At 35.4% G+C, this 26,439-nt stretch overlaps 2 protein-coding genes across 3 annotated transcripts in view; both read right to left on the bottom strand.

Annotated features, from left to right (window-relative positions):
* Window positions 1-1,279: 1,279 nt before the first annotated feature.
* LOC108639404 (probable ATP-dependent RNA helicase DDX60) lies at window positions 1,280-8,521 on the bottom strand. 2 transcript variants are annotated; one of them, XM_018071046.2, is made up of 5 exons: window positions 7,981-8,504; window positions 6,770-6,912; window positions 5,664-5,815; window positions 2,648-2,710; window positions 1,282-2,552 (listed from the first exon to the last, which is right to left on the bottom strand). In XM_018071046.2, the coding sequence occupies exons 1-5, from the start codon at window positions 8,147-8,149 to the stop codon at window positions 2,450-2,452; spliced, it is 630 nt and encodes a 209-aa protein (XP_017926535.1). In that variant the 5' UTR covers window positions 8,150-8,504; the 3' UTR covers window positions 1,282-2,449. The 2 variants fall into 2 exon arrangements, with proteins under 2 accessions (XP_029816227.1, XP_017926535.1); XM_029960367.1 differs by having other exon boundaries at window positions 1,280-2,710; window positions 7,981-8,521.
* A 1,533-nt stretch (window positions 8,522-10,054) lies between these two features.
* The window catches only part of LOC103766109 (probable ATP-dependent RNA helicase DDX60), a 34,025-nt gene continuing 17,640 nt past the window's right edge, over window positions 10,055-26,439 (bottom strand). Inside the window, exons 15-31 of the mRNA XM_029960365.1 lie at window positions 24,854-25,006; window positions 24,418-24,567; window positions 23,280-23,399; window positions 22,034-22,129; window positions 21,244-21,359; window positions 20,567-20,712; window positions 20,243-20,352; window positions 20,031-20,135; window positions 19,783-19,911; window positions 19,053-19,180; window positions 17,504-17,659; window positions 16,276-16,420; window positions 15,057-15,209; window positions 14,288-14,392; window positions 13,044-13,244; window positions 11,876-11,980; window positions 10,055-10,625 (exon numbers count right to left, since the gene is read on the bottom strand). Coding sequence (XP_029816225.1) covers window positions 10,479-10,625; window positions 11,876-11,980; window positions 13,044-13,244; window positions 14,288-14,392; window positions 15,057-15,209; window positions 16,276-16,420; window positions 17,504-17,659; window positions 19,053-19,180; window positions 19,783-19,911; window positions 20,031-20,135; window positions 20,243-20,352; window positions 20,567-20,712; window positions 21,244-21,359; window positions 22,034-22,129; window positions 23,280-23,399; window positions 24,418-24,567; window positions 24,854-25,006 — 2,265 coding nt within the window. The 3' untranslated portion in view covers window positions 10,055-10,478. The remainder of the gene's footprint in view (window positions 10,626-11,875; window positions 11,981-13,043; window positions 13,245-14,287; window positions 14,393-15,056; window positions 15,210-16,275; window positions 16,421-17,503; window positions 17,660-19,052; window positions 19,181-19,782; window positions 19,912-20,030; window positions 20,136-20,242; window positions 20,353-20,566; window positions 20,713-21,243; window positions 21,360-22,033; window positions 22,130-23,279; window positions 23,400-24,417; window positions 24,568-24,853; window positions 25,007-26,439) is intronic.

The following is a 26,439-nucleotide window of genomic DNA, read 5'->3' as shown; positions in this document are numbered from 1 at the left end:
TAATGGTGCTTTAATTATTGGAATACACAGACAGTAGTACTATTTCAGATAAAGCTCTATTTCCTGTTCACTCTTCACTAAAAGCTAGTGCCAGATTTTAAATTAATTTTGCATCAGATAGATATGTCAACTGGCAAGTATTAAATCAAAATGCAGAATGTTTAATACTCCTTCAGACTTTTTCAGTGGCAACTAGAAAAATCAATAATCTGCACATTATCTCTGTAACTTTATAAGAGAAATACTACTTAAGTTTAAATCTCTACAACACTTAATATACTTACTGTGACATAGTACTTAGAAATACTATTGTTGTTCTAGGAAATGTTTACCTTACTTGTGTTGAATTCTTGGCCTCAATTTTTCTGTGGCAGTGCATTCCTTTATTAAATGTGCTGGGAATTTCTAGTATTTATAAAACTTGAATAATATTACCTTTCTGTCTGCATTATAGTAAGGAAGGTGGTAAAAATTCTCTTAATTGTCAGTTTTCTAGTTCTTTATGTTCATCTCTTAAATATTACTGTATTTCGGTTTTCTCCTAAGAATTTCTTTGCTGTTGTCTCTAGACATTCTTGTCATGTTCTTCTGCATGTGTAGGAGAGAAATGGAAAACAAAGGCTGAGTGAGATGATCATGGCAGAGAGTGTCACAGATGAAGTTGGTCTCACTCTAATAAAAGTGAGAGAAATGGAACAATTTTAGAGAGTCAGATAAGGCATCTATAAAACTTGTCAGAAAGTTGTAGAAAATGGTTTTTTTTCTGCTAAAAAAATTCCTAATGAGCTAGGGTTAATCCCAAACTTTATGAAATTTTTAGAGTATTACTTCTTTTCCATGTGAGGTGGTATAGAATAATCTCCATGTCCTAGCCATGCCCCCTCCTGGCTACTGCAAAAATTCACCCTGTCCTGTCCAGGACCAGGGGAATCAGTGATCTTGGATGAACACTAGAGCCAATTCAAATAAACTATGGGATTCAGAGCTGTCCTTAGTGCATGACTGCTAATTATCAGTAGAGAATAACTTACATCACTCCCTTGGTCACTATGAAATTCTGCATGACGATGAGGATTGTTGTCAAAGCCTCACTTTCCTATGTTATCTAAACATAGATATGTGTGTGTGTGTATATATTTTCAGATTGCAGGTAGATGAAAAGGTAGTGTTAAACTGAAGCATTTGTATGAAAATACTGCTGAAAACTTTGCTCTTCCCAGAAAAAAAACCCCCCAAAACAACCCCCCAAAAAAATGAAACACCAAGAAAATTAGATAAAAAACATATTTTACTAAACTCAGTGATTTGTATTACACAGATTTCTTGACGAGTATGTATCAATGGGGAGGCTCAGAGACATAGCAACACGACCAATGTGATCAAAGCAATGTCCAATTTATTATTTAAATCAGTTAAATTTATACAGTCTAGTTTGCTCAGGGTACATGCTCACAACAAGATGATTGGATAGCTCAGTTTGTGCACGCGTCTCGTGCTCTCAGTTTATTGGATCTGAGGCTCTGTCCCGGTGACCTGAAATCATTCTTGGCATAGAAACCTCTTTCTAATTAATCTGCTTTTAGGGGGTTTTCCTAGATCTACAGGTGTACTTTTATCTCTAGGTTCTCAAGGTTTTCTTACTATAAACATATTATGTTCTCAAACCTTATAATTAGACATACAGCTAACAAGTATAAACATCACATATTTTCACACAGTCTATAAGTATAAACAATACATGCTTGTCACTTCCATGGCAAGCAAAGCCTACAGAGTGCAGGAAAAATTGTTCAGAGAAATCTCTCTGTTCCGTCGACAAGTATGCCATAAGTGTCCTGGATCTTTCTGACTCTTAAAGAGGTGAAAAATGAAGCAATGTGGTTGGAACTTTTTATTAATCAAACTTCCGTGTTCTCTTATAAAACCTTCTATCTGTTTAAAATTTTGTAAACTAAAACTGCAGACCAGTTTAAAAGCTTTTATAATGGTTCATGAAGATAGTACTATTCATGATTAAATAGAAACCTTGGAAAACAGAACAATTTCTTTTATAATTGCTGAACATCCTTCACAAAGGTGCTGAAAGTTTCTAATACTGTCCTATTGAGAGGCTAATCTCACCAGCTGTCAGAACTGTGACATTTGTTCAGTACATATCTGAGAGCTATCTTAACACATATGCCACTGCCTGAAAAAAAGTGCAACTGAAAGATAATGTATAATTACTTAGGTTTGTAATTTATTAAAAATATTACTTAGTTGACATTAGAGCTGCTAAAATGTCAATTGGTAAAGGTTAGCTTCCTAAAGTAAACTTTTTATTACTAGTACTGATTATTAACTAAAGCTTTATTCTGAAATTTTACTTGGTAACTCAGATCTAGTAATTTTCTAACCTAGAGGCTGCTATCTCTGGTAAGAATATCTGCTGCTTTGGGTTTGGTTTTTTTTAAGTAATACGCTTCAGTTTCTCTTCGTATTTTTCGCCCAGTTGTTTAAATGCCAGTAGAACATTATCATTTGGATCATCACATAGTTCACTCAGACTTGTTCTGGTTTAAAAAAAAAAAAAATATCATTGTTACATTTTAAGTTGCTTTTAAAATGAAATATATATTGTATTCTAAAAAGCACAAGTTCATCATACCCAACAGACTTAATGAGGAGTGAAAAATCTTTGAGGGCGTAGTAAGCATCTCCTTCATTTAACCTGAAGAAATAAAAAGAAATAATCAAATGAATATGCACTATAACTGTTTCACCTTTAATAAACAGAGCTATGTGGGTTGGGTAAGGATGCAGAGAGCACATTGCATGACCTCTTAACACTGACATTAGTTCATTAGGATCAGTGGAGAAAAAATATAAGCTTAATAATGCTGCAGAGGCTAATATATTTTCTATAATTATATTAAACATACAAGACTCAGTAATATTAGAAAAGATAATTTATTAATATTATATTTGGAGCATGGTTTCAAGTATTGGAATAACAAACCTGTCACAAGCTAAACTGGAACACTATATTTCAGATGAACCTGCTGGCTAAACTGAGCAGGAGATTGTGTAAGCTTTCTACCAATGAGGAAGATCCTATACTTTGCAAAAAGGACCACTGATTACTATAAAGGAACTCAATAAACTCAGTTTCTAGTAATTGAGAATAGCACTTTTTTTTTTAATCAATATTGTGTTGAAATACTAGAATTATAGAAGGGTTTGGGCTGGAAGGGACTTTTAAAGATCATCTAGTTGATCACCTGGGTCAGGGCAGTCCCAAGCACAAATCCCAGCTGGGCAGAGAATGGATTGAGGGCTGCCGTGCGGAGAAGGACTTGGGGGGGTTATGGTTGATGAAAACTCAACATGACCCACCAATGTGTGCTCGCAGCCCTGAGAGCCAATCGTATCCTGGGCTGCATCAAAAGCAGCGTGGCCAGCAGGTCAAGGGAGGGGATTCTGCCCTAGTGCTCTGTTCTTGTAAGACCACACCTGCTGTACTGCATCCATCTCTGGGGTCCCCAACATAAGAAGGAAATAGAACTGTTGGAGCAAGTCCAGAGGAGGGCCACGAAATTGATAGGAGGACTAGAGCACTTCCCCTGTGAAGACAGCCTGGGAGAATTGGGGCAGTGCAGCCTGGAGAAGGTCGCATGGAGACCTCATAGCAACCTTCCAGTATCTGAAGGGGGGCTACGGGGAAGACAGAAGGGGACTGTTCGCCAGGAACTGTAGTTATAGGACAAGGGGGAATGGCTTCAAACTGAAAAAGGGTAGGTTTCGATTAGACGTTAGGAAGAAATTCTTTATCCGAGGGTGGTGAGGCACTGGAACAGACTGTCCAGAGAACCTGTGGATGTCTCATCTCTGGAGGTGTTCAAGGCCAGATTGGACAGGGCTTTGAGCAACCTGGTCTAGTGGAAGGTGTCCCTGCCCATAGCAGGGGGGTTTGACCTAGATGATCTTTAAGGTCCGTTTCAACTCAGGCCATTCTAAGATTCTATAGTCCCAACTCCCCTGCTATGGGCATGGACATATTTTACTAGATCAGCTTGATAGAATCAAAGAACGTGATACTATAATTGGTATATTTCCATGTGTCTCGATAATGTGGCATTAATGCCAAACTCTCCTATTGTAACCATAACAGTGCATGGAATGTGTATTCTAATTATTCTGATTAGAATCTGCTTTGAAGAGTTTACAAAAAAGCAGATAATATTCTAAGTTCCCAACAGCACCCCCGGGGTGAGGTAGTATTCTCTTACTCAAAAGTTACTGGCTATGAGCATGACGGCAAAATTAAGATACTTGATAAGAGGAGCTGAGAGAGGGAGCTTGTGGTTGAGCTTTTTTGAGCCAGGGTTGGAAATAAAACAGTTATGGCTTCATTAGGAACTGAAATCTAGACATTTTATAGAGAGATGGATTTAATGAATGAGGTTACAGAAGGCCAGTGAGGATCAAAGGCAAAATCAATAATGATGAAAATTACACATAACATTTAGCAAGTGCGTCTCTAAAAGTTTGAAGAGGACAACAGGACTGTAAACGGCAAGAGCAAAATAAAGAAAAAAATTAGCTTCTGAGAAGACTAATGCAGTGTATAAATTGCTTAATTAGGAGGTGAAAGAGTGTCAAAGGTTAGTTTTTAGGAGCTGTATCAAGTGTAAGAGTTTGACTGGCTTGTCAGAACTTTCAGGGGGTTTTTATGTAATCAAGGTTTTCTTCACAGTGAAGAACAGGGAAGTCCCTGAAATGAGGATGTCCAATGCAGTAGTCCAGAAGATGGTAACACAGGAGCAGAGAGATGTCAAAAGATTGGTCGAATAATACAGAAACAGATTAAAGTGAATGATCAGTGTTAAAAGATACAGGCAAGACAACCTAAAAGTAAATATTAAAACTCCAGTTTTGGAAAAACTGCAGTGTAAGTGATCCAGGCAAAAAGAAGAGAGGAAGACTGCATGTGCCACAGACTTAAACATGAAAATATGATTCCATATGGCAGTGGTTGGCCAGCTTGGGCAAAGAGGTTTTTTTAGTGTATGGTTGTACATTGGTTTTGCTTTTGTTTTCTTTAAAGAGAAATCCTAGTATGATGGATTTATCAGGCCAAGTTGCTAAATGCTTAGAAAAAATTAGGGAAAGGGAAGTTTTGAAGCAACACTAATACAAATACTGAATTACTGACAAATTTTGTCCAAGCTTGTGTTTTGGATGCCTGTGTCTTTTGACACTGATCATTCATTCACTCATTAATCTGTTTCTATATTATTTGACCAAGCTTTTGACACCTCTCTGCTCCTGTGTTACCATCTTCTGGTCTATTGCATTGGACTTCCTCATTTCAGGGACTCTTCTTTTTCATTGTGAAAAAAAGGCTTGATTAAATAAAAAATGTCGTGAAGAGCCTGTCAAAATTACTCGTGTTGCTGAAGTCAAGACTTCCCACTTATGGTCCTATTTTGAATAGCCGGATAATATTTTACAGCCATTGCCATTAGACTTCAGTTTGGTTTATTCCTATTAAAACATTTGACTAATCACATTTAACAGCTGTTTCATCCCTAAAGTCTGGAGGGAGAAGGCTTTAAAATCAAAAAGATGAACTTGTGTACCATATTGTAATGTTTAACAGTTTTTTAAATGGTAGTACATACCAGTTATCAGTTGTCAATGCAGTCAAGGAACCGTGCTTATAAAAGTCCAGTGCATATGCATTGAGTGGCCTCCTCCTTCCCTGATTATCATACTTGTTCAAATAAAGCAGGGGGCAGTTTGTGACATTAACTCCAAGAGAACGTAAGACAGCCTAAAACCAAAAAATATTATTGAATAGATACTGTGGTTTTGTTTATATGCCTATTTTGTCAAACCTACACCTTTAGACCCACAGCTGAAAAGTTCCACACTTCTAATCCAGTCCAAAAATCTGCACAAGTACATGTTCGACTACAGACACAGGAGAGAGTTTGTTAGTAATGCGATTTAAACTGCTAGTGCAGCTATGGAGTGTTCTGAGTAATTTAGAGTTTAACTAGGCAACTTTATTTCTCTTGAGTTTTAGATTAGGATTTTTCCATATGCATAGATCATCTATTAAGATTCATTGATGCTTTGAATTCATTAATTACACTTAAACATGGAACATTTTAAAGATGAAGGTGAATTTCAAATCTCCAGTTGTAGGAATTTAATTTTTTACTATTACAGAATTATGAGTTGTGTTAATTCCCTAATACTGCAGAGCCCATGTAGAATAACACAGGAAAATGCAAGTCGACAGTAAATATGTTGGTGTATATTAGAATTAAGCTAACTCATGTGCTATCTAACACAATTCTAGTTACAAAGCAATCAATGCCGTATTGCATCCATTCGCTAGGATCCTTGAGCCTACTGTGTGGTTGATTTAAAAAGAGAAATGAAAACTCCTGACATGGAGAAAACAATATGGGGATATGGTTTGAAATTTTAGAGTATTTTACTTGTCTGAGAGTCAAAAGCAATGGAGACCTTGTAAGAAAGCAAAATATTTACAGATTTTTTTTCCTACATCCATCTATTCTGTGATTTTTGCACTGTGACAATGTGGTGCTACTTGATGCTGGATATTTATTTTTTGACACTTTCTGAATTATTTCTCCTAAAGAGTGACACTTGCAAATAGTGCTATCATATTAGACAGAGGGAAGAAGATTGTGATTAAACAAATACTTTATTGAACTCCAATAAAATTCTAGCCCCCATGAAAAAAATAACTTACTTTATTAATGATGTTCTCATGAAATAGATCATTATCAACCACTCCAGATAAACATGCAAAAGGTGAGATGGCAGATATGCTTTTGGTGTTGTCCATCAAATAAGATGCTAGTTCAGAGCTGTGCCAATTCTGAGATGTAAAGTCTAGACAAAGAGTTTCATATACAACATAAGCTATTGAGACACAAACCCCTTTTCAGCAATCTAGTTTGAAAGTGGTAAGTTTTCAGTGCAGTAGATAGTGACAGGAAATAGAGTTAATGTTCCAAACTTAAATCCTTCTTGATATATCTTTGTTTATTTTGTTCACGAGAACTTCTGTGTAGCTGATTATAGTGTATAAGAAAGAGCTTTCTAATAGTAAGAATTACTATGTCTCAATCTCCCTCCTTGCAACTTAAACCTTTCTTCTTGGCTCATCTGTAGCCAAAAGTTATGCCAAAAACAAAGGCAATGTTACCATTAGAAGACTTAGTTTACCCTCATCTTTTATTCTGTCTTACATTGAAGGACAGAATAAAGGACGTCCTATATTTGAAGTGCTTTCTTATTGCAAAAATAGTATTTTTGAAGGCACGTTTTTTTAGAGCTAGACAATGGGATAGTGGTATATTACATTGCTTTAATATCTGTCTTCCAGAAAATAATTTGAGATTATAAAGTAGTTAAATATTTTTCACCCAACGGCAATCTATATTGCTTGGTAATTTGCTTGCCTTTTCATATTGCTTTTCTTACTGAATATCACTTATTGGCATAAATAACTCAGTTAATTTAAAAAAAATATTATGTTCTTTAATTGATACTTAAATCTTAAGGCTGTTCAGATGTTGAAAATCTAATCTTTGGTAAGATTCTGAAAGCAATTCAAGTGTTCTAGGTATTTGAGGATCTGCAAATGCACTCATGATCAGATAAAAAGGCTTTTATTCAATAATTTTACTTAGTTTTTTTTTCTTTTATAGTCCCTTTGGTTTTTCCCCCTACAGAATAATGGAAGAATAGCAACTAAAATGATCCTTTCTCTGTACAAAACTTCTGCCACATACAAATTAATTGGTAATACTTGTAAAACAAAAGTGAAATAGAAATTGTAGGTCTTTATTACTGTATCTCAAGCCATACGTTTTTTCTTTACAACATGAGAATTAACCTTATCTTCCTAATACAATTTCACAAATTATAAACATGCATTAATTTTTCACTTCGTACCTGTCTTTGACAGTGGAAGTTTGTATTCTTGTTCCATATCAGCCAGCTTGGCAATTGTCAGAAGAAAATGAGCAAAATTTTCCTGTACTTTGGCGTTGTATTCATTTAAAGCATCTGCAAAGTCTTCTGGTAGATCTTCTAGGAAGACCTTAAATAACATGCAGTTCATTGCTTAATGTAGGTGATTTGTCCAAAAGTGTCAGTTCTACATTGTTCCATACATAAAATATTAGTACACACAGAGCATATTGATAGAAAGAAAGGAAGTGTGCAATTTCAAACTTTACCCAGCTTGTCACACTGCCTGGACATTTGGAATTAACAGACCTTAAAGATGAACATGAATTTCAAGCAGAAAAGGCATGGAAGATAAACAGTAAGTATAAAATTCCTTACAGGGTACTTGGCAAACAGCTTTACTAAAGATGTTTCTGTCTAGTTATAAGTGGCCTTTTGAAGGGCTGCCTTTCTCAGATCTTGTTTTGTCTATCTTGGTGTTCAACAGGTTTCCCTGCCAAAATGACAGACTGATGGCTGCCATTAGCCATAACAGTCCTGTAATCCCTCCTATATGACTAACCACTTCTCAGAAATAAATAACATTTTTTCTCTTGTAATGCTCGCTGGAAACTGGCCACATAAACAGTCTAATACAGAAGAAGTTTCCTCTGTTGTTCCAGCCATAGGTGTGTTCTCCAACATTTTAAGGCCTTGCGTAGAAGAGCCAACAGCAGCACCTTATAAATGTTTCACTTCCCTGCCTGCACCCATGGTGAGTAACTTTGTGCAGAACTAATGGTAATGCTCATCCTACTAATACTGTCCCATTTTTTGAAAAAGCCTTAAGCCTACAGTGTCATATACCACAGAGCATGCTGGTGTCCTTCTGGATCACTGGTATGTGTCACAAAAAGCTTCAGCTCCCTAGATGGAGACAAAACTCTAGCAGAGTGAGAAGGGGGAGAAGGTGCTCCAAGTAATGAAGCAGATTCCCTTGCAGCCTATAGAGGAGAGCACAGTGGAGCAGAGACTTCCTTGAGGCCATTTCTGTGGAGAGGACCATGCCAGAGCAGATACCTACACTGCAGCTTGTGAAGAACCCCACACCAGAGCCACTGAATGTTTTCTGAAAGAACTAGAGCCCATGGAGAACCCACAATGGAGCACGTTTATCCTGAAGGACTGCAGCCCACAGACAGGACTCACACTGGAGCAGGGGTGACATGGATGAGGAAGGAGTGACAGAGCTGTTAAAAATGGACCACAGCTCATTTCTCATTTCTTATCAGCCATGCACTGCTTGGGGTAAGGGAGAGGTAAAGGAGTCAGGAATGAAGGAGTAAAGTTGAGCCTGGGGATGGTAGAGGCAGGGGAAGGTGCTGCTGAAATTTTTATTTTTTGTTTCTCACTACCAAAATCCATTTTAATTGGCACCAAATTGATTTCATTTTCCACAAGTTAAGGCTGGTGTGCCCTTGATCATAACTGGTAAGCAATCTCCGTTTCTTGTCTCGACCCATGAGCTCGAGCTCCTCCATACTATTTTCTCCAACAGCCTGCTGAGATGGAGGAGTAAGAGAGCATCTGGGTGGGCAGCACCAAGCCGCTGTACATCCATAAGGACACCAGTCTAACTGAGAAAAGGAAACAAATTGTTTGAAGTGGTACACAACACAAGTTACAGTAAAGACAAATGCTTTCTCTACCTTTGACTGGGAAAATTGGCGTTTGTATTTCATTGAGCAGGCTGGAAGATACATTCTCCCAAATAAGTTTGCTAGAATGAGAACCAGCTTTTCCATGACATCTTCTGAAAAAACAGTTGAGTCTGTGTCAAAACAGAAAGTGCTTGGGTTAAATATGAAAGTGTAAAAAAAAATTATGTGCTGTTGTTTTTCTTTTGCTTACAATAAACTCCCATTCAGGAGTTTCTTTGACCATAACAGCTGTCAGGACAGAGGTTTTGCAAAACTATGTTGGATAAAGATCAACTCATGAGATACAAAATAGATAGTAGTAGATCATGGTAGATAATTAAGCAACTAATAGTATGTACAAATCATTACTGTATTCCTATATGTTAACATATTGTACCATATCTCAGTGCACACAATAGATTTAACTCAGGTAATGAGATATTAGTAGTACTTACTTTTTTGATTTGTTGATATTCAGAGGAGTCATCCATTTTATTTGCTTGATAGAACTAAAATCTAACTCTGGAGTCAGAATTATTAATTTTTCTATGTATGGCATTACTTCTTACCTCACCAGAATGTTTCACAAACAGCAAAGATACGTTCATGATACCAGCATTGCCAGATGTGTGCCTTGGCTTTCTCAGACAGAAATATAAGCATACACAGAGTGTGTAGAGGCAGAGGTCAAGGATCTGAAGATGAAGGTGAGGCAAGCAAAAGGTAGCAGCAGCAAGAAGGTACCCAGTATCATCGAGGTTACAGAGCCTGCCATAGATTGCAATTAACTTGAATGGAGTATTATTTACCTTTAATTGGCTGGCACAATTTGTGCAATAAACCTTTCACAAGAAAGCTCACTAAAACGAAATTTGAAGGTTCATGATAGTACAAGTGTGTCACAAGTCCAGCAAATCCTATGGGGTTACATTCTTGATCCAAGTAGCCCTATTTAATTTGAAAGCAAAAAAAAATAGCTTAGTTGTAAAAGATGAAATTAGATACAACAAAAATATACAATTGTGATATTCAGAACAGTCTTTCAGCCTAATGTATAGGTACCTATTGAGACTACTGAATTTACAGTGAAAGGCAAAAATTTCTGCAAGTATAGATTTTGACCTTATAGATTTAGATCATGTTGCAAATGAAACGTGCACACAATCATCAAAGTAAGGCCTGATGCAATGTGCATTAAAGAGAAAACTATTAACCTAAATGTTTGACCAGATAAAAGCCCAGCAAGCAGTGTTCTGTCAAATGTTTTGCTGCAAGATGTTTGGATGCTAGAAGCTTATATAGTTTTAAAAAGCAACAGGACAAGCTCATGGATTAAAACTCCTTTAAAGGCTCTAAATTCCAGGACAGCTCTCCTATGAAAGATCAGTCTGCATTATGCCTTGTAAGCAAGTACAGAGTATTCAGAGAATCATCATACGGTTGTTTTTTTTTAATACACTAATTATTGGAGACAGGATACTAGGTGTGTGGGCCAGGCTTTGTCCAGTTCTTATGCTAACTGTAACTTTTTGGAAACATTACTGAACTCCTGCACATTGATCAGATTCTTCTCTTCAACAGAAGCATCAGACCCCTCATCTCAAAAACAGCAGACACCCAGAAGAGGCAGAAATGTTAGTTAGGAATCATACTAGGAGCAGGACTTGGAAACCTGGGCACAGATGATTTGTTAATGTAATCACTTACTGCCTGTAGTCCTCAGCTGTAAGCCAAAATGGAGTCATGCATGAAAGTTTTCCAAAATGGTATCCACCGAACTTAAAACTATTACTATGGAGAGATGTACAACTAATTTTCAGTCTTATCTAAGGTCTACTTTCTAAACTTTTGCTTTGGAAATCATGTCATCCTTAGTATGTCTTAAACTCCTATCATTTCACATGCAGGCATTTTCATACATAACATAAGTGCACAACTCTAACTTTCCTAATCTATTTGTAATCTTACAGACCATACCATATTGAATTTATTCCATAACATAAGTAGCTCAGAATTAACCTCAAACTTAAGAGGTTAAGAATTTTATCTGTTTCCTTAAATTTGTAACAGAAAGAAATAGCCTATTGCTATGAAATAAAAAGTATATGGTTCTTTAAATTAAAGCATGCAAATATAAACAAATAAGAATCTGTAGATTTAAGAAAAACTATCCTTTATGGGAACAAGTCAAAACATACCTCTTTGATAAGAAATTGCAAGGAAAACACAAAATAAATTTTTAATATTTCAGCATATCTTTCTTTTCTGAATGACATCAGTGAATGCTTCAACACTGACAAAGCCTGGTCAAATAAAAAGGAAAAAGAAAGTAAAAAAACCCAGAAATCAGAAATCCAAAGGAATGTTGATATTGTAACAAGAAAAAAAATGAATATCCAGCTTTTATGCTTTGTTTATCAATTGGTTTTCAGGATAAAAAATGCTATGTAGAGGTTATTTAAATTTTATGTAAATTGAATGCCTAACTCTTGGAAATGCTAGTGAAAAAGTCTATCCTCTGTCAAATGTACGCTCATTTTCAAAATGCATGCTGGGGTTTGTAAAGTTAATTACATTAAATTCATACAGAGATCTAAAAGACAAGGATTTAAATATCAGTAAACTAAACCCAGGAAGTTTTGAAATTACTCCTTTCACTATAATACCTTTTGAACATAATAAATATTTAACACAGAAGTTTACCAATCTCCATTGTTATCTTAAGAATTCTTATGTCTGAATTCATTCATTGAGTTCTCAAAAATAAATGTCTATATGCTGAAGTGGATGTAAAAATCAGATCATCTGGAGGTAAGAGTTCCTTAACACTTACAAGAGGAGATCTCTGACCAATTTGTAATCTTTATGGGTTGTTTACTTAAATCACTGCATTAAATGGCAAGAATAAGAATTCTTTGATTACAGATAGTTAGTATGTGTATTTAAACAAGTTAGCAATATATAGAATTCCCTCATTGTTTCAACTGAGGTAGCACTTCATAGCACCTATCTTCCCTATGGAAATATATGTTCTCATCTTTTCTTCAAATACAACTAAAATTTTAAATATTGGAAGACTTGCTGATTCTCCGGTTTAATGCAAATACTGCATAGAACAAAAGCTGATAAAATTACTTTGCTGCTAGTGGCATTCTTTCTGATGATAAAATTTATTGCAAAGAATAAATGCATGACAATGGACAGCAGAATACTGTGGAGAAGATGGCACAGGTACTAGAAGCAGTTATAGCAGAATATACCATTTCATTTGGGGCAGGCTGGTTACTTGTGAAGTGCATAACTTTCTGCTCATGTTAAGGAAACAGTATTTAATTATATTGAAGTTAAGAAAAAAACATATTAAACCTTTGCTCTAGCATCTGCTTTGTCATCAGCCTTTGCAGCCAACAGCATGAGTCTCAATATTAAGGAAATAGTCAGAGGAAATTGGCCTTTCAACTGAGGTACATTGGATTTGATAAGTCTTTCAACTTTGGGCAGTGGGATGTCATAGAAGAACACATTTCCAATCATATCTTGTCCCCGTCTTCCAGCACGCCCTGACATCTGAGAATAAAATATTCATTAATCATATTATTAATACAATAACATTATTAATTTTTAAATAAAAATACCTAACTTGTATATACCATCTATACAGTCTTAATAAAGCATTTATGCAGAATTATTAAAATAATGTGTGCAAAATATGTTGTACCTCAAATCTAGCTGGTTTACAAAAGTGGTGTGTTTCTTTACTTTTTTTAATATGAACTTCCAAATTTAATGGAAGACCTAAACACTGGCCAGGATACTTAAATTCTCTAAAATGTCATTTTAACATTTATTTTTCTTCAAGGTAAATTTTAACTTTATTTATATCTATACACTAGCTTTGTTTTCAAGTTACATTTAGTTCCAAATAATTTCTGAGTAGATTTGGAGCAGAGGTAGTCTCAGAATGAATAAAGAGCAGAGAATATAAAAAAAGAGCAGGGAGAACCTTCTTAGGGGTATATTCTCTTGCTTGGATCACCTATCCTTTGTCTGGCCCCTTGTACCAGATGATGTGATAAAGCTGGAGTCATATATATATATATATGTGCAGCAGAAGGGAGATGCACATAGGTCCAGATATAGTACAGATCCACTCACACTGGCAGTATTTCATGAATACTGGTTTGAAAAGTAGCACAGGAGCAGGAAACAGGTGCTGATGAAGAGGTTAGAGTCTCTCAACCCACCTAGTAAGTTGTGCCGTGAGTAGAGACATTCTGCTTTGTTGCATTTGCAATCTCACCTCCACACTGCTGTGTTGCATTGTGGAGGGCCACTTCCAAGACAGAAAGAACTCAAATGTCCCCATTAATCCGGTCAACAATCTTTCCTTTCATTGTTACAATCCCACTGTATGTTCTTACAGTGTAAAACCCTGGCTAGAACCAAACAGCTTTTGTTTTTCCAGCTTCCATAACTAAAAGCCAAATATATGCCTTTACTTCACTCAGCAATTGTAATCTTTGAATTGCTGAAATAGGTCTTTTGACTACACACTGTAGTACACCTGTATAGTGTTCTTGCAATAAAAAGTGGGTGTTTTATTTCCATACCTGTCTGTAATTTAAGGCATCTAAAAAGACAGAATCTTCAGCAAAGACAACAGATCTACATGGCATGTTGATTCCCAGAGCAAGAGATGAAGTAGCTGTGACTACCTATAAAATATCAAACATGAGTGTATCTATTAGAAATGGCAATATTCAATTTAAGAAAAAAAAACAACGCCTGTAATATTCAACTTAAATCAACAGGAATTTTACTATAATTTCTCATATTTTGCTTTAATTTCTCATATAATGCTAAAATTTCTCATCTATCATGCTTTAATTTGGTGAATTTAACAAAGCTATGAACGTAAAGGAATTTCACTCTTTAGTGTAATTCATATAGTTATTACATTTGCATATTAAACTTTTTATCCTGAAAGTTATACCATATCTATTATGAAAATTGAAATAACTAATAAATTGCAATAATATTGGAATTGAACACAAATTGAAATATTTCATGAAGACAGTACAATATATAATAAACCTATAGACTTCATTTAACTAAAATACATTTGGTTGGCTGCTGCAATGAAAGACAAAAAATGTTTCTATAAATACATTAGCAACAAAAGGAGGACTAACAAGAATCTCCATCCTTTACTGAATTGGGGGGAAACATAAAGGCAAAGGATGAGGAAAAGGCTGTGGCACTTAGTGTGTAAATGCAACATATTTTACCACTAGTGAAAGGTACACTATATTTCAAAATTAAATGCATGGACAAACTAAGACCTTAAAAAAAAAAAAAAATTGATCCCAATTCACCAACCTTCACGTATCCCAGCCTGAAAAGCATCTCCACTACTTGTCTTTGCTTAGCGGACATAGATGCATGATGATACCCAATTCCCCTCAGTGCCATCATTTCCTGCAGATAACCTCTTCTCTCAAACCTAAGACGATGAAAAATCTTCCTCAAAGTCTACAAATAAACAAATGTTAAGTATAAACCACAAAAGTATTAAGCATAACCAGGTGTTATTAATTTTTCTGTATTTTCTGAACTTCACTCTAAGTGTTATCTGTTCTGAAGTTTAAGCTACTTCTTCACTGCCTTAACCCATGTGCTACTGTGGGAAGCAGTGTTCCTTCCACATCAGCTCACAGCAGTCCAAAAATGCTATTAGACTTAAAAGTTCCCAAGATAAGGCATCAAGAGTTTGATCCCAATGCACACAATTTTCCTCTTTCAAGACAAATCACAATAAGCAGAAAGTATTATCAAGACACTTCATCAAATTAAGAATTAAGAGCTATAAATATCACAATTACATTTGCTCCATGAAGAGACAGCTATATGAACCACAGCCATGTTTTACAAAATTTAGACCAGAGGGAATCTCTTGGATCAAGGCCCAGGCACCCACTACTGGTGAAAACAACCTCATATAAATATATTTCATTAATTATTCATTAATTATTTCTATCCAAATATATACATTAATATTTCTGATGAACACCTGCAGATTTTCAATGGTTTTCTCATCTCTCCTTTCCTTGGGAGACATAAACACATTGAAAAGCAAAGAAAATTTTGCTTTGTGAGGACTAGAATTTTTGGAGTCTAAAAAAAATTATTATTTAGTATTTTTACAAGATATGAAGGTCTGAAAAATCTTTTGTTAAGTACACAAATGTGCCATATACACTATGTTGATGATTCAGAAAAACAGGAGTCAATAAGTAATAGAACTGCATTGCTGGAAGTTCATGGAAGTGAATTAACTGTATTTTACATCCCAGGATTCCTATCGCAAGAAGTCAACATCTTTTTATTTGGCAGAATGAAAGTTGTCCATACATCTTAAAGTTATCTAAGATTGGAATCACATTTAAATGGGAATATTCAGAATATTTCTTGAAGTCAATGAATGCTGTTATAAAGTACAACCGCATCATTATATGCTTTTTACGCATTTATGCATGAATTCACACATTTTAGACATACAAAAATAAAACCAAGTTAGAATTATCAGTGAATTACTTACATCTTCATCCACTGCTTTATGGTCAGCGTAAGTACACACAGAAGGGATAGTAGTTAGTGTTTTAAGCCTTATTTCTAGGTTGGTTTTTTTAGTTGAAAGAAGTTCCATGCTTTTCATTTTATGAGGGCTCAACTTTTTGGTATCCCTATGTAAAATATACAATTAAAATATATTTTTTTGTAATTAACATATATTTCTCAATTTTAAAATGTTCTTTGGATACTGAAAGATGCAGACTCATTCCCTTTTAAACTGTAGGCTCAAACTTGTAGGTATATATGTTAATGTGAATACTAATAATGCTAACAGCTTCATTTTATCATGGCTCATATGAAAAACTGCAAGTAATTCGGGGTGAAGTAGAAAGGACAAAAATTAAGGAAGATAAAGACAGAGACTATAAGTACCTCAATTAGCAAATTTGTAAGCTAACTAGATTTCATAGGAGAAGAATTAAAAGAAAAACATGATGGATTTACTGCCAATAATGTCATGAGCGGCAAGGATTTAGGACAGGATTTGAAGAAGAGAGGGGAGGGAAGAGTATTTAAGGGCAAATTTTTAAGGTACTTCAATGTCTAAATATGTGTCTAATAGTAGTAAGTGAGAACTTGAAAATCCAGTAGGAATTTAAAGTCAGCTAAGTTCATTCTTCCATGATATTATGTCCAAAGAATGCACTGTAAATTGTCATTAGGAGGACAAAATGAAGATGTTTTATGTTCTTGAAATTCCTGATAACTATAGCCATATTTCACTCCCAAATGTCTTATAAAATCCATACTCTATGATCATAAAATTAATAAAATGAAAGGTTAAGGGGGGGAAAATACAGTACAATCCAAACAAAAGGCTGACAAATATTAAAATAGGATCTCACCATTTGGTGAACCTGTATTTCATAGTTCCACTACCCTGGTGAGGCTAAACTATGAAAATATTCTCCCACAGTGGCTGACCCAGAAGCAGGGTCAAATGCTACACTGTTTTTAGGACTTGTACGACTAAACTTACTGTTTGGAAAAAGAGCTGTTCTGATATGTTGATACCTGCCACTCGGCTGCTCCAGCAGCGTGCAGTCCTAGAGCACAAAGAAGAACAGGACTACTATTCCTCAAGCTAGATGGATGTGCTGCTGAAAGGTGCAATCCCCAGAAAAAAGTTATGACAGAGTGTAATTTTGTGATAATACGTAAGCTTTTTAATAACATCTTGTTATAACACTTACTCAGGGAATTTTGTTAGCATTTTGGTCACTTTTCTTAGTTTTTCCCTTAAATGCTCTTCTTCCCTCTCAGGATCTGGACCTTGTATACTTTCTTGTTTTTCCAGCAATTTAGAGAATACAGTCATGGCTGCACATTCGACTGAATGGATGTTAAATCTTGAAGTAAACAATATATAATATACATCAGATAGGTGAACTCTAATACAGTTTTATTACAATTTATATGTAATGCTGTTAAAATAATATTCAATGAGCCCTATCATCTGATGATAGTTAGAATCTAAACATTAGAAGCTGATCCCTATTTCATGTCCAACATACTCTACATTCTCTTTCAAACAGCTATTATTACGAAACCAAGTGGTAAAATGGTTCTACCAATAAATTATCTACAGGAAGTATGCTCAACTCTATGTTTCCCTAAGATGGACACTTGGACATAAAGTAAACTGCAGCTTAAGTCACTTTAGTTCTTCGAAACTACCCAACTGAGAATCGGTGCCTGTCCTCATCTTCCACATGGCTGTTCTTCCTCATAGCTTTTTCACTGTTGGACCGTGGAGATTAACTGGGATGAAGACTTCTCCAGCTTCACTCTCAAAAAGAATTTTTTTCATTCCTCTTGCTTCAGGTGGATAATGTTAATTAAAACCATACAAGATGCTGGCAACACATACAGTGAGGCTGTATTCAAACCCATTGGAATATTCACATTCAAATCTGTCAGTCACCAAGATCAGGAGCAAAATTTTCATCTTCACATAAGCATGTGAGGACTGAAATTGCAGTGAGTATGCTAATCCTAGTGTCTAATGCAAGGACAGGCAAGGCTTTATACTGAGATGAGCAAACTTTCCATATTTACATGATTGTTCCAGTGCATTATTACAGCAAACATATGCACTAGACAGCTGTTTACTGATAAGTAGCTTATTTTTATTAAGTCCAGCATTGAAGTACATGCCTAATTTACTAATATAAGCAATATCATTGACAATAATGGTATTATCAATATGATAAAAGTTGTGCATGTTTGATATTACATAATTACACCTCATATATACAAACCAGGTTGATTGATGCATTGTCACTGGATGTAAGATGTGATTTTTAGAGGTTATGCAGTGGGAGTATCACCATGTAACAAACGAATACATTAACTAAATCACATCTCACCCTTTTGCTTGGCAAATTGGCCTTTACATAAATCATTTCCACCTCTAAATAGACAGCATACACTTTCCACAAGTTTTACTGACTACACCAGAGCAAAGCAATGGAGAATCTGATTTTAATGTGATTAAGTTTCTTGTAAGTTTCTCAGACATCATGCATGGATTCTACCCTTTCCACACAGTAATTAAATGCTCCCAGTTTTATTTCAGCTAAACTTCAGTGCCATAAAGATACATGGGTTGATAGACCTTCACTTTTAAGGCAAAGGTAATAAATACCATGTAAATGGTATTTGCTTATCAATGCCTATCTCCATACTCATTTTTCTGAATATAGGCAATACACATATAATACATGAAATGTACATACTTACATAAAAAATATGGCAGGCAACTTATCCATCTCATGTAATTTATCAACAAAGTTTGCAAAATGTTCCCACTTCTGCTGTTCTGAGCAATCCACAGATTTTGGTTTAAGGTGCTCCAGTAGTTCATTCACCTGAGCGAAGTAATAGTTTTATGGAGATTTTAATGGCAGATACTTCTGTCTGGAAGCTAGCAAATACAAAGACTCCATTTTCCTGTGTAAAATTCTATCAGTTCAAATTTTTCAAATCATTCAGAACTGGAATAGTCACTTATAGTTTACAGACTAAAAGGTCTGAAAGTTATCAACTGACTTTGGCAAGAGCTCAAAATAGAATTTTCATAGCTACCATGTTTTTCAGCTCATTGCTCGAATTTCTGTCTTTTACATGGGAACATACATAATGTTACACAGAAGGTTTCATATAAGCAACAAAAAAGAAGTAGACTAAAAAAGCAGATCAAAGGTACAATATTCTCACCAACTGTAGGAGGTACCCAAAGGAATCATGAATTGATATCTCACAGCAGTATCAGAAATCTGATTCCAAGAGATGAGAAAACATCACCTTAAAAATGCTTATTAAAATGCTACAAATAGTGCTTATCTTTCAAGTAAAGCAACAGTTAAACGTAAGAAATATGGGCAAACTCCCATAATTATGTTACTAGATATAATTACTATTATACTAAAGCTGGACAAATCTGAACAAAGTGCCCTCTAGCAACTGTTACCTTCTGCCTTTGGCCAAGCACAATCCATTCGCTTAGTTCTTTCTTCAGTTCCTGTTCATATTTCCTTGCATCTGCCTTTTTTATTACTACTTTATTCTTGAAAGAGACAAACTCCTCAGGATCTAGCTCCTGGAACAATATTAATATTTAATGTTAATTTAAAGAGTTCTTAATCTATTACTTTGTTACTCTAGTACTTTTTCATCTATTTATTTTGATAAGTTTTGCTTACAGCTGTGTATGCCCACCTGTGCCCTTGGCCAGTCTTGCCAGACTTTTGCCATTGTGTCATAAAGCTGGATGCTCTCTCGTGGAGACAGAGAAAGATCTGAAGGAATGCCATAGTTCTCAATCTGCAAGGAGTATAAACAAAAGAAAAATACAGAAATAATTTTGATGGAATCCATGTTGCCTAAATGTAATAGTTGCTTAGCAATGTTGACACCAGTGTTATGCTTACATGATTGACTGTTAATGCAGCACATGGATGACAGTGTTCAATGGTAAAATCGCTACCCTTTAGAGAACACACATACTTTTCCAAATCATTGTATCTTTCTTCATACAAGACTGTGAAGAGACAAAAATGTTGTCATGTTGCACTTCGTTGTTTGAAAAAGCAAGTATTTAATCCTGTAAGGTTTATTGTTATTCAAAAGAAAAAAAAAAAAAAACAACAACAAACCAACAAACCAAAACACTTGAGTTTACACACCATGACTTATGTTTTTGCAGAAATCACACTAAAGTTTATTTCTTAGTTACAAAATATTGCGATACACACCTAGTCTAACACGATATGATTTCTTTTGTTCTTGTACTTTAGATTTCACTTTACATTGTCTTGTAAAGTTCTTTTCAGAGTTTGTAGAGCTTCCTTCTATTTTATTCTCAGCACGTTGCCAATACCTTTTCACAGATTGTAACCACCTACAGTGGAAAAATCAAATGAAAATAAGATTTGTAAAATATATTTTAAGAAAATCAGTACAACTATAACATATGAGTTACTACAATCTGCTTAATTTCTCCTATAGAATTTCCAGTCCCTTCTCACCAATTCCAGTGCAATTTTCTCCAGCTTATCCCAGGGTGCAAATAAAAAAAATGTGAAATAGTACCTATACACACACACACACACATATATATATAGTGTAGGAGTCTTCTCTGACTGATGATGGATAAGTGTGCTTTGGCAATTCAAGCAGATGTAAAAGCCTCCTGAATTCCTCCACACAGCTCAGAGTTACAGAGTCTGAAGGAATAAGTAGAGTGTGTTCTCATTACAAAGTTAAGAATTACAGTATAGTTTTGTGTCGATTGGGGAGTGAGGGTAGCATAATATGTATAACATTGTAATTCCAAATCAGTTGTCTTTCCAATACTAATTGACCTATCTATCTAAAACAGCTCATATCTAATGTAAATATGCTCCCATGGGCAATAAAATTCCACACGTACTCAGTTAGGTGTTCCGGGTTACTAACAGTAGCAGAGAGCGCCAAAAATGGACATCGAATTGTTATCAGAAGATGTTCCCAAATCTCTGCTCCAATTTCACCACCAAGACAATGTACCTAGGTTTTTGGGAGAAAGGATTAAAAGAAAAGAAGAAGTGTTCCTTATGAACGTGTATCCATAACAGGAGTTTTGTGTTTTGCAAAAATCAAAAGTTTGGCAAGATGAGAACTGAATAATCCTTATGTTGTAGCAAACGACCATGGATCCAAATCAAATGTTCAGTAAATACCTCTCCAGACTTAACTAGATAGCAAATTAGTTTAAATTTCAATACTACATTTACTGTTTGTACCCTACATGTTCACTGGCATCATTAGCAATTAATTCCATCTACAAGAAACAATACAGGAGGAATTTTAAATTTAACAAGATTAATCATTGACTTCTTCCCTGGAAAGTCTGACCAATAGAGTATGATATGTCATGTGTATGATCCCAGTCTGGTATGTTCTATTTGTGCCATTGAGACTACAGTGGTGGCTTTTAGTTTTTCAGTTGACTGACTTGAGAGAAATAAAGGAAGTTCCTGGTAGTTTTTATTGAATTGTATGTCCTCTTGAAGAATAACAGAGTTTTAAGTTCTTTCACTGGAGGACAAGTCTGAAATAATACTTCTGAAAGCTGGTTTTTTTACCAGTAATAAACTATGTAATGAAAAAATGAGTCACCAACATTTTTCTCAAGGTTTTTCTTATATTTGTTAAATTGGTTACTATTAAAAGATGCCTACCTCATCAAATATAACATACTGTATTCGTTGGGTCCATTTCTGGCAACGAGGAGACAGCATCAAAATTTCTAAGCATTGAGGCACTGTCACTAGTATCTAAGAAGAAAGGTTTGCAAAACATTATTTGCAAGCAAACAACAAGCAGATTCTATATTAAAAAAGCATTTAAAAATATGTATGTATGTGATTTCAAGGTAAAGAAGAGTGAATGCATGTTTGTCACTGCTGTCTTCAAGAAAGGTAAGAAAGAAGACAGAGGAAATTACAGGCTGGTCACTCACCTTCATCCTGGGAAGGTGATGGAGCAACTAATCTTGGAAATCATTTCCAAACAAACACAGAACAAGAAAGTCATCAGGAGTATTCAGCATGAATTCACCAGGCATGAATTCATGCTTCACCAACTCATATGATGAAAAGACTGGCTTGGGAGATGTGGGGATAGCTGTAGATATTGTCTTCAGTAAGGCTTCACACAGCATCTCCCACAAGATTCTCACAGGCAAGCTGTTGAATTATGGGCCAGGTGAGCAGAGTGAGTGGATTGAAAACTGGTTGGAAGGCTGGGCCTAAGAGGCTGGTGATCAGTGATACAAAATTCAGCTGAGACCAGTAACCAGTGGCGTACCCTAGGGATCAACAAGAGGGTCTAATCCTCTTCAGAAGAGGACTTGAAGGTGCAAGTAGACACCAAGTTAAACATGAGGCAACAATGTGCCCTGGTGGCAAAGAAGGCTAATGATTTCCTGGGCTGGAAACTAGGAGGAGTCCAAACTAGGGGGAGTTTGGACAGCAAATCAAGGGAGGTGATCCTTCCCCTCTACTCAGCACTGATGAGGCCATACCTGAAGTCTTGTGTCCAGTTCTGGGCTCCCCATTACAAGCAAGACCAGCCTAGTGGCCTTCTATAATGAAGTGACTACATCAGTGCACAAGGTAAAAGCTACTGATATGTTCTATCTGGACATTTATAAGGCATCTTCTGTATGCTGGTAACAAAAGGATTTTAATGGTTTTTCTTTTAACCACAGCAAGTCCACTTTTAACCTGCACGTCCACTGATGATGAAGAGGTGAGGTTGTATGCCACAGATTTACATACCTAAGTACAGGTATGCATAGATTTTTCCTGAACTTTTGACTTAGCAATGGCTCAACTGTTCTAATTAGAATTAACATTTTCAGAAGCCAGATGGAATACAGAAGTCATTATTATTATTATGTGTTAAACACCCATAAAAATATACCTGAGAATTCATGACATCATGGCGATAATCTCGTGTAAAGACTCCACACACTGCCAATCCATCTGGAAGTTTCTTGGTGAATCGACTGTATACAGTTCCTACCACTTGGTTTACAAGGGCCTTAAATAAAGAAGATCATTAACAAAATTAAAGAGTGTATGTCTAAAGATATATGATAGTCTGAGACATTTAAAGGCATTCAATTTTGGCACTGATATTAATGTACTAGACTATAATGTACTATGTAACATCTTATTAAGTCTAGACTTTCACCAATGTTAACTTTAAAAAGATATGGTACTTTATTTTCAATTATACTCCAATGCTTTCAAAGAAATTTAGTGCTGTGTAAAGTGAGTTATTCATTATTAATTCTGTATTTTAATTATTTTCAAAGCAGTTAAAAATAGAGCGCATTTACTTCATCTACAAGCACTTTAAGCACTTTACTTCATCTACAAGCCCAAAGTCCTTGGGCTGCATGTTTAAAATACATTTCTGCATCCAGACTGATATTCGAATGAAATTTTGATACCCAACCTGAGTACGAACACAAAAAAATTTGATTTTACTTACAGAAAACAATCCACAGAGATTGTTCTCAAATAACAGTACATGTAATTCACTACCTAAAAATCATATCACTGAACATTAAAATAAATTTTAGAAGAAACCAAAACATTATGCCCCAGCACTTAAATCAGTTTTGAACTATTAGGATGGAATTCTCACTAAAAAGTATCCCACTACTTAGAGTTTCATACATTTTCTCTGGAACTCAATTAGAGAAACATGACTTGCTTAGTCATTTTTGCTTTCTAATATTACTTTCATCATATTGGTAGACTTTTGGTACTCTCATTATTTACCTAACATGCTACCTACAGCTTTTTTTATATATTAATGTTTTTGACCTTAAATTATCTATACAAATATTAATAGACAAAAGCTCTATGTGAGCCAAAATATTTTGATGACTTTTTAAAAGCATACTCTAATGCATGTAAATATAAAACAGAATGTAAATATTGTTTCTAATAAAAAATATATATCGACTAAAGTTGTGTAACAAGTTACCCCAAACAGTTTCAGAATCATGACATAGTCATACATACTATGTAGTAGGAAACAGCCTTACCTTTGTAGGAGCAACATACACAACTACTCCTTCGTTGCTTGTTTTCAGAACTTTTTCCATGCAATAGTACGATGCATATGTTTTTCCTGAGGAAGTGGGAGCAACAATCACTGCGGATTCATTATTATCTACAGCATCAAGAAGTTCTCGCTAAGAGAAGAGCAGATATCAAAATATCTTGTCATTAAGTTCATATTGAGTGTTCTTTCTGTGAAAACATCTTTTATTTTTGTATGTACAATTTAAATACAGATTTTAGACTACAGAGGGTCAGAGTTAACTTGCTTGTGTTATGATTGTATTCTTTCCTCTTAAATTGTTAGTGGAAAAAAAATGGAACTACAAATTATAAGTTGTCTATTTCAATTATTTGGTCTGACAGACAAAAAAAAGATCATTTCTATTAACTTCATGCTAAAAGTTTGTGTCTCATTACCTGCCATGTGTCTGGTATGAAATGTTGCACTCGGGGATCTGGATCATTTCTCTCTTCTCTGAGCAAGTAATAATCCATGTATTGTAGCTGAAAGCGAGCTGAACCCACTTCAATAGCATATTTGCTTGTATTCTGATTACTGCTTTCTCCTGTCTATAAGGTCAAAAGAAAACTCGTGTTGGTTTGAAAGCTAGAAAGAGATTAAGAAAATGGCACGTCTTTTGCTCTGTTGAACTGTGCAAAACATATGAAAGTGCAGGTGTTTTTTTAATAATTTCTCTCAGAAATCCACACTATACAGTCTTACATTAGGGTTACATTTAGTGCTCTTGGAAGGAGACTAGGTTCTAAAACTACTATGTCTTCCACAGCGAGTATTAGTGTTGGTATTGTTTTTGTTATCAGAAGAGCTAACAAAACTGGCTACCAGGCAAAAGCTCAGCCTCTTCAAACTATTGCCTGCCAGAGCCTTCTCACCATATATTTATGTCTCTCTTCTTCACTCTGCCCCAATCCCTTGTGCAATGAATCCCACTTGCAAAAAGAAATTCAATATAAAGTAACTGTGATCTCAAATTTTGAAAAGCATTGTATTTTTAAGGAATGCCTGTATACCCTAAGACATAGCAAATTTAATGTTCATGGGTGCATCTGGTTACAACATCTGATCCTGAAAGCTGTACAAAAAAGTATTATGCATATAAAATATACTAGAAACTCAGAAAATCACATAACAATTTAGGTTACCAGGGTTTGGACTTGATGATCTTGGAGGTCTTTTCCAACCTTAAGGATTCTACAGATATCTGGATGTCAATCCAACTCACTGATAGAAACAGTTGCATTTAAGATGGGTCACTCAGGTTATTCAGCCAAGTTTTTACTGTCTTTAAGGATGGAGATTTCCCAACTTCTTTAATTTCTTCAAGGAAATATTTTCAGCTATTCCTGAAAATTTCAGTTATTCCTAAAGTTTCTCCAACTTTGCAAAAGTAATAATCATAAACAAGGAGCTTCAAAAGCAAAAGTAAGTCCAAAATGCACCAACTGATGTAGAACCCTCCTGAGCAAGAATTAAACCTGCCAACATATCTCTTCTATCATCCTAAGCCTTTATAGCAAATTTTTGAGGTCCCTGGATCCCTTAATTCTACTTCCTAAGATGTAGTATAGCTTCTTTGGAACACCAAATACCTTTACAATAATTACGTAGCCAAGAACAGGTAATCATCGTGTACCAGTTGAGTTCATGCAGAAAAAGAGAAAAATAATTTCCACTCTTAAAGGGGAGAAAATTTCTTACAAAAAATTCACTTCCTCTCTCTCCTCTGTCCTGAACCTCAAGGAAGGATGATAAACAGTTTCCAAAAATAAGCTTCCAAAAATTCCTAACTGTACTGCACCTGAAAAATGGGACACTGAAGTAACTGATACTGGTTTTACAGTTCACTGTAATCTTCCTTCCTTTTGTTATTGACTTCATATTCTTGCAAGAGAAGCTACCTACTCCCTCTTCTGCCTGAGAGCCACTCTAGCATCCCCTCTCCCTGATAACATACCATCTGCACACAAAGGTATCAAACTAC

The sequence above is a fragment of the Manacus vitellinus genome, unplaced genomic scaffold, assembly GCF_001715985.3.
Source record: "Manacus vitellinus isolate BGI_N305 unplaced genomic scaffold, ASM171598v3 scaffold_0_pilon, whole genome shotgun sequence".
Classification (NCBI taxonomy): domain Eukaryota; kingdom Metazoa; phylum Chordata; class Aves; order Passeriformes; family Pipridae; genus Manacus; species Manacus vitellinus.
This window is presented reverse-complemented; position numbering and strand designations above follow the sequence as displayed.

Coding starts and splice junctions, on each gene's coding strand:
- LOC108639404 (XM_029960367.1), bottom strand. CDS start 8,149: ATGAACTGCATGTTATTTAAGGTCTTCCTAGAAGATCTACCAGAAGAC. Junction 6,913..7,980: donor ACTTCCACTGTCAAAGACAG/GTACGAAGTGAA, acceptor CTCTTTGTCTAG/ACTTTACATCTCAGAATTGG. Junction 5,816..6,769: donor ATGAGAACATCATTAATAAA/GTAAGTTATTTT, acceptor TTTTGGTTTTAG/GCTGTCTTACGTTCTCTTGG.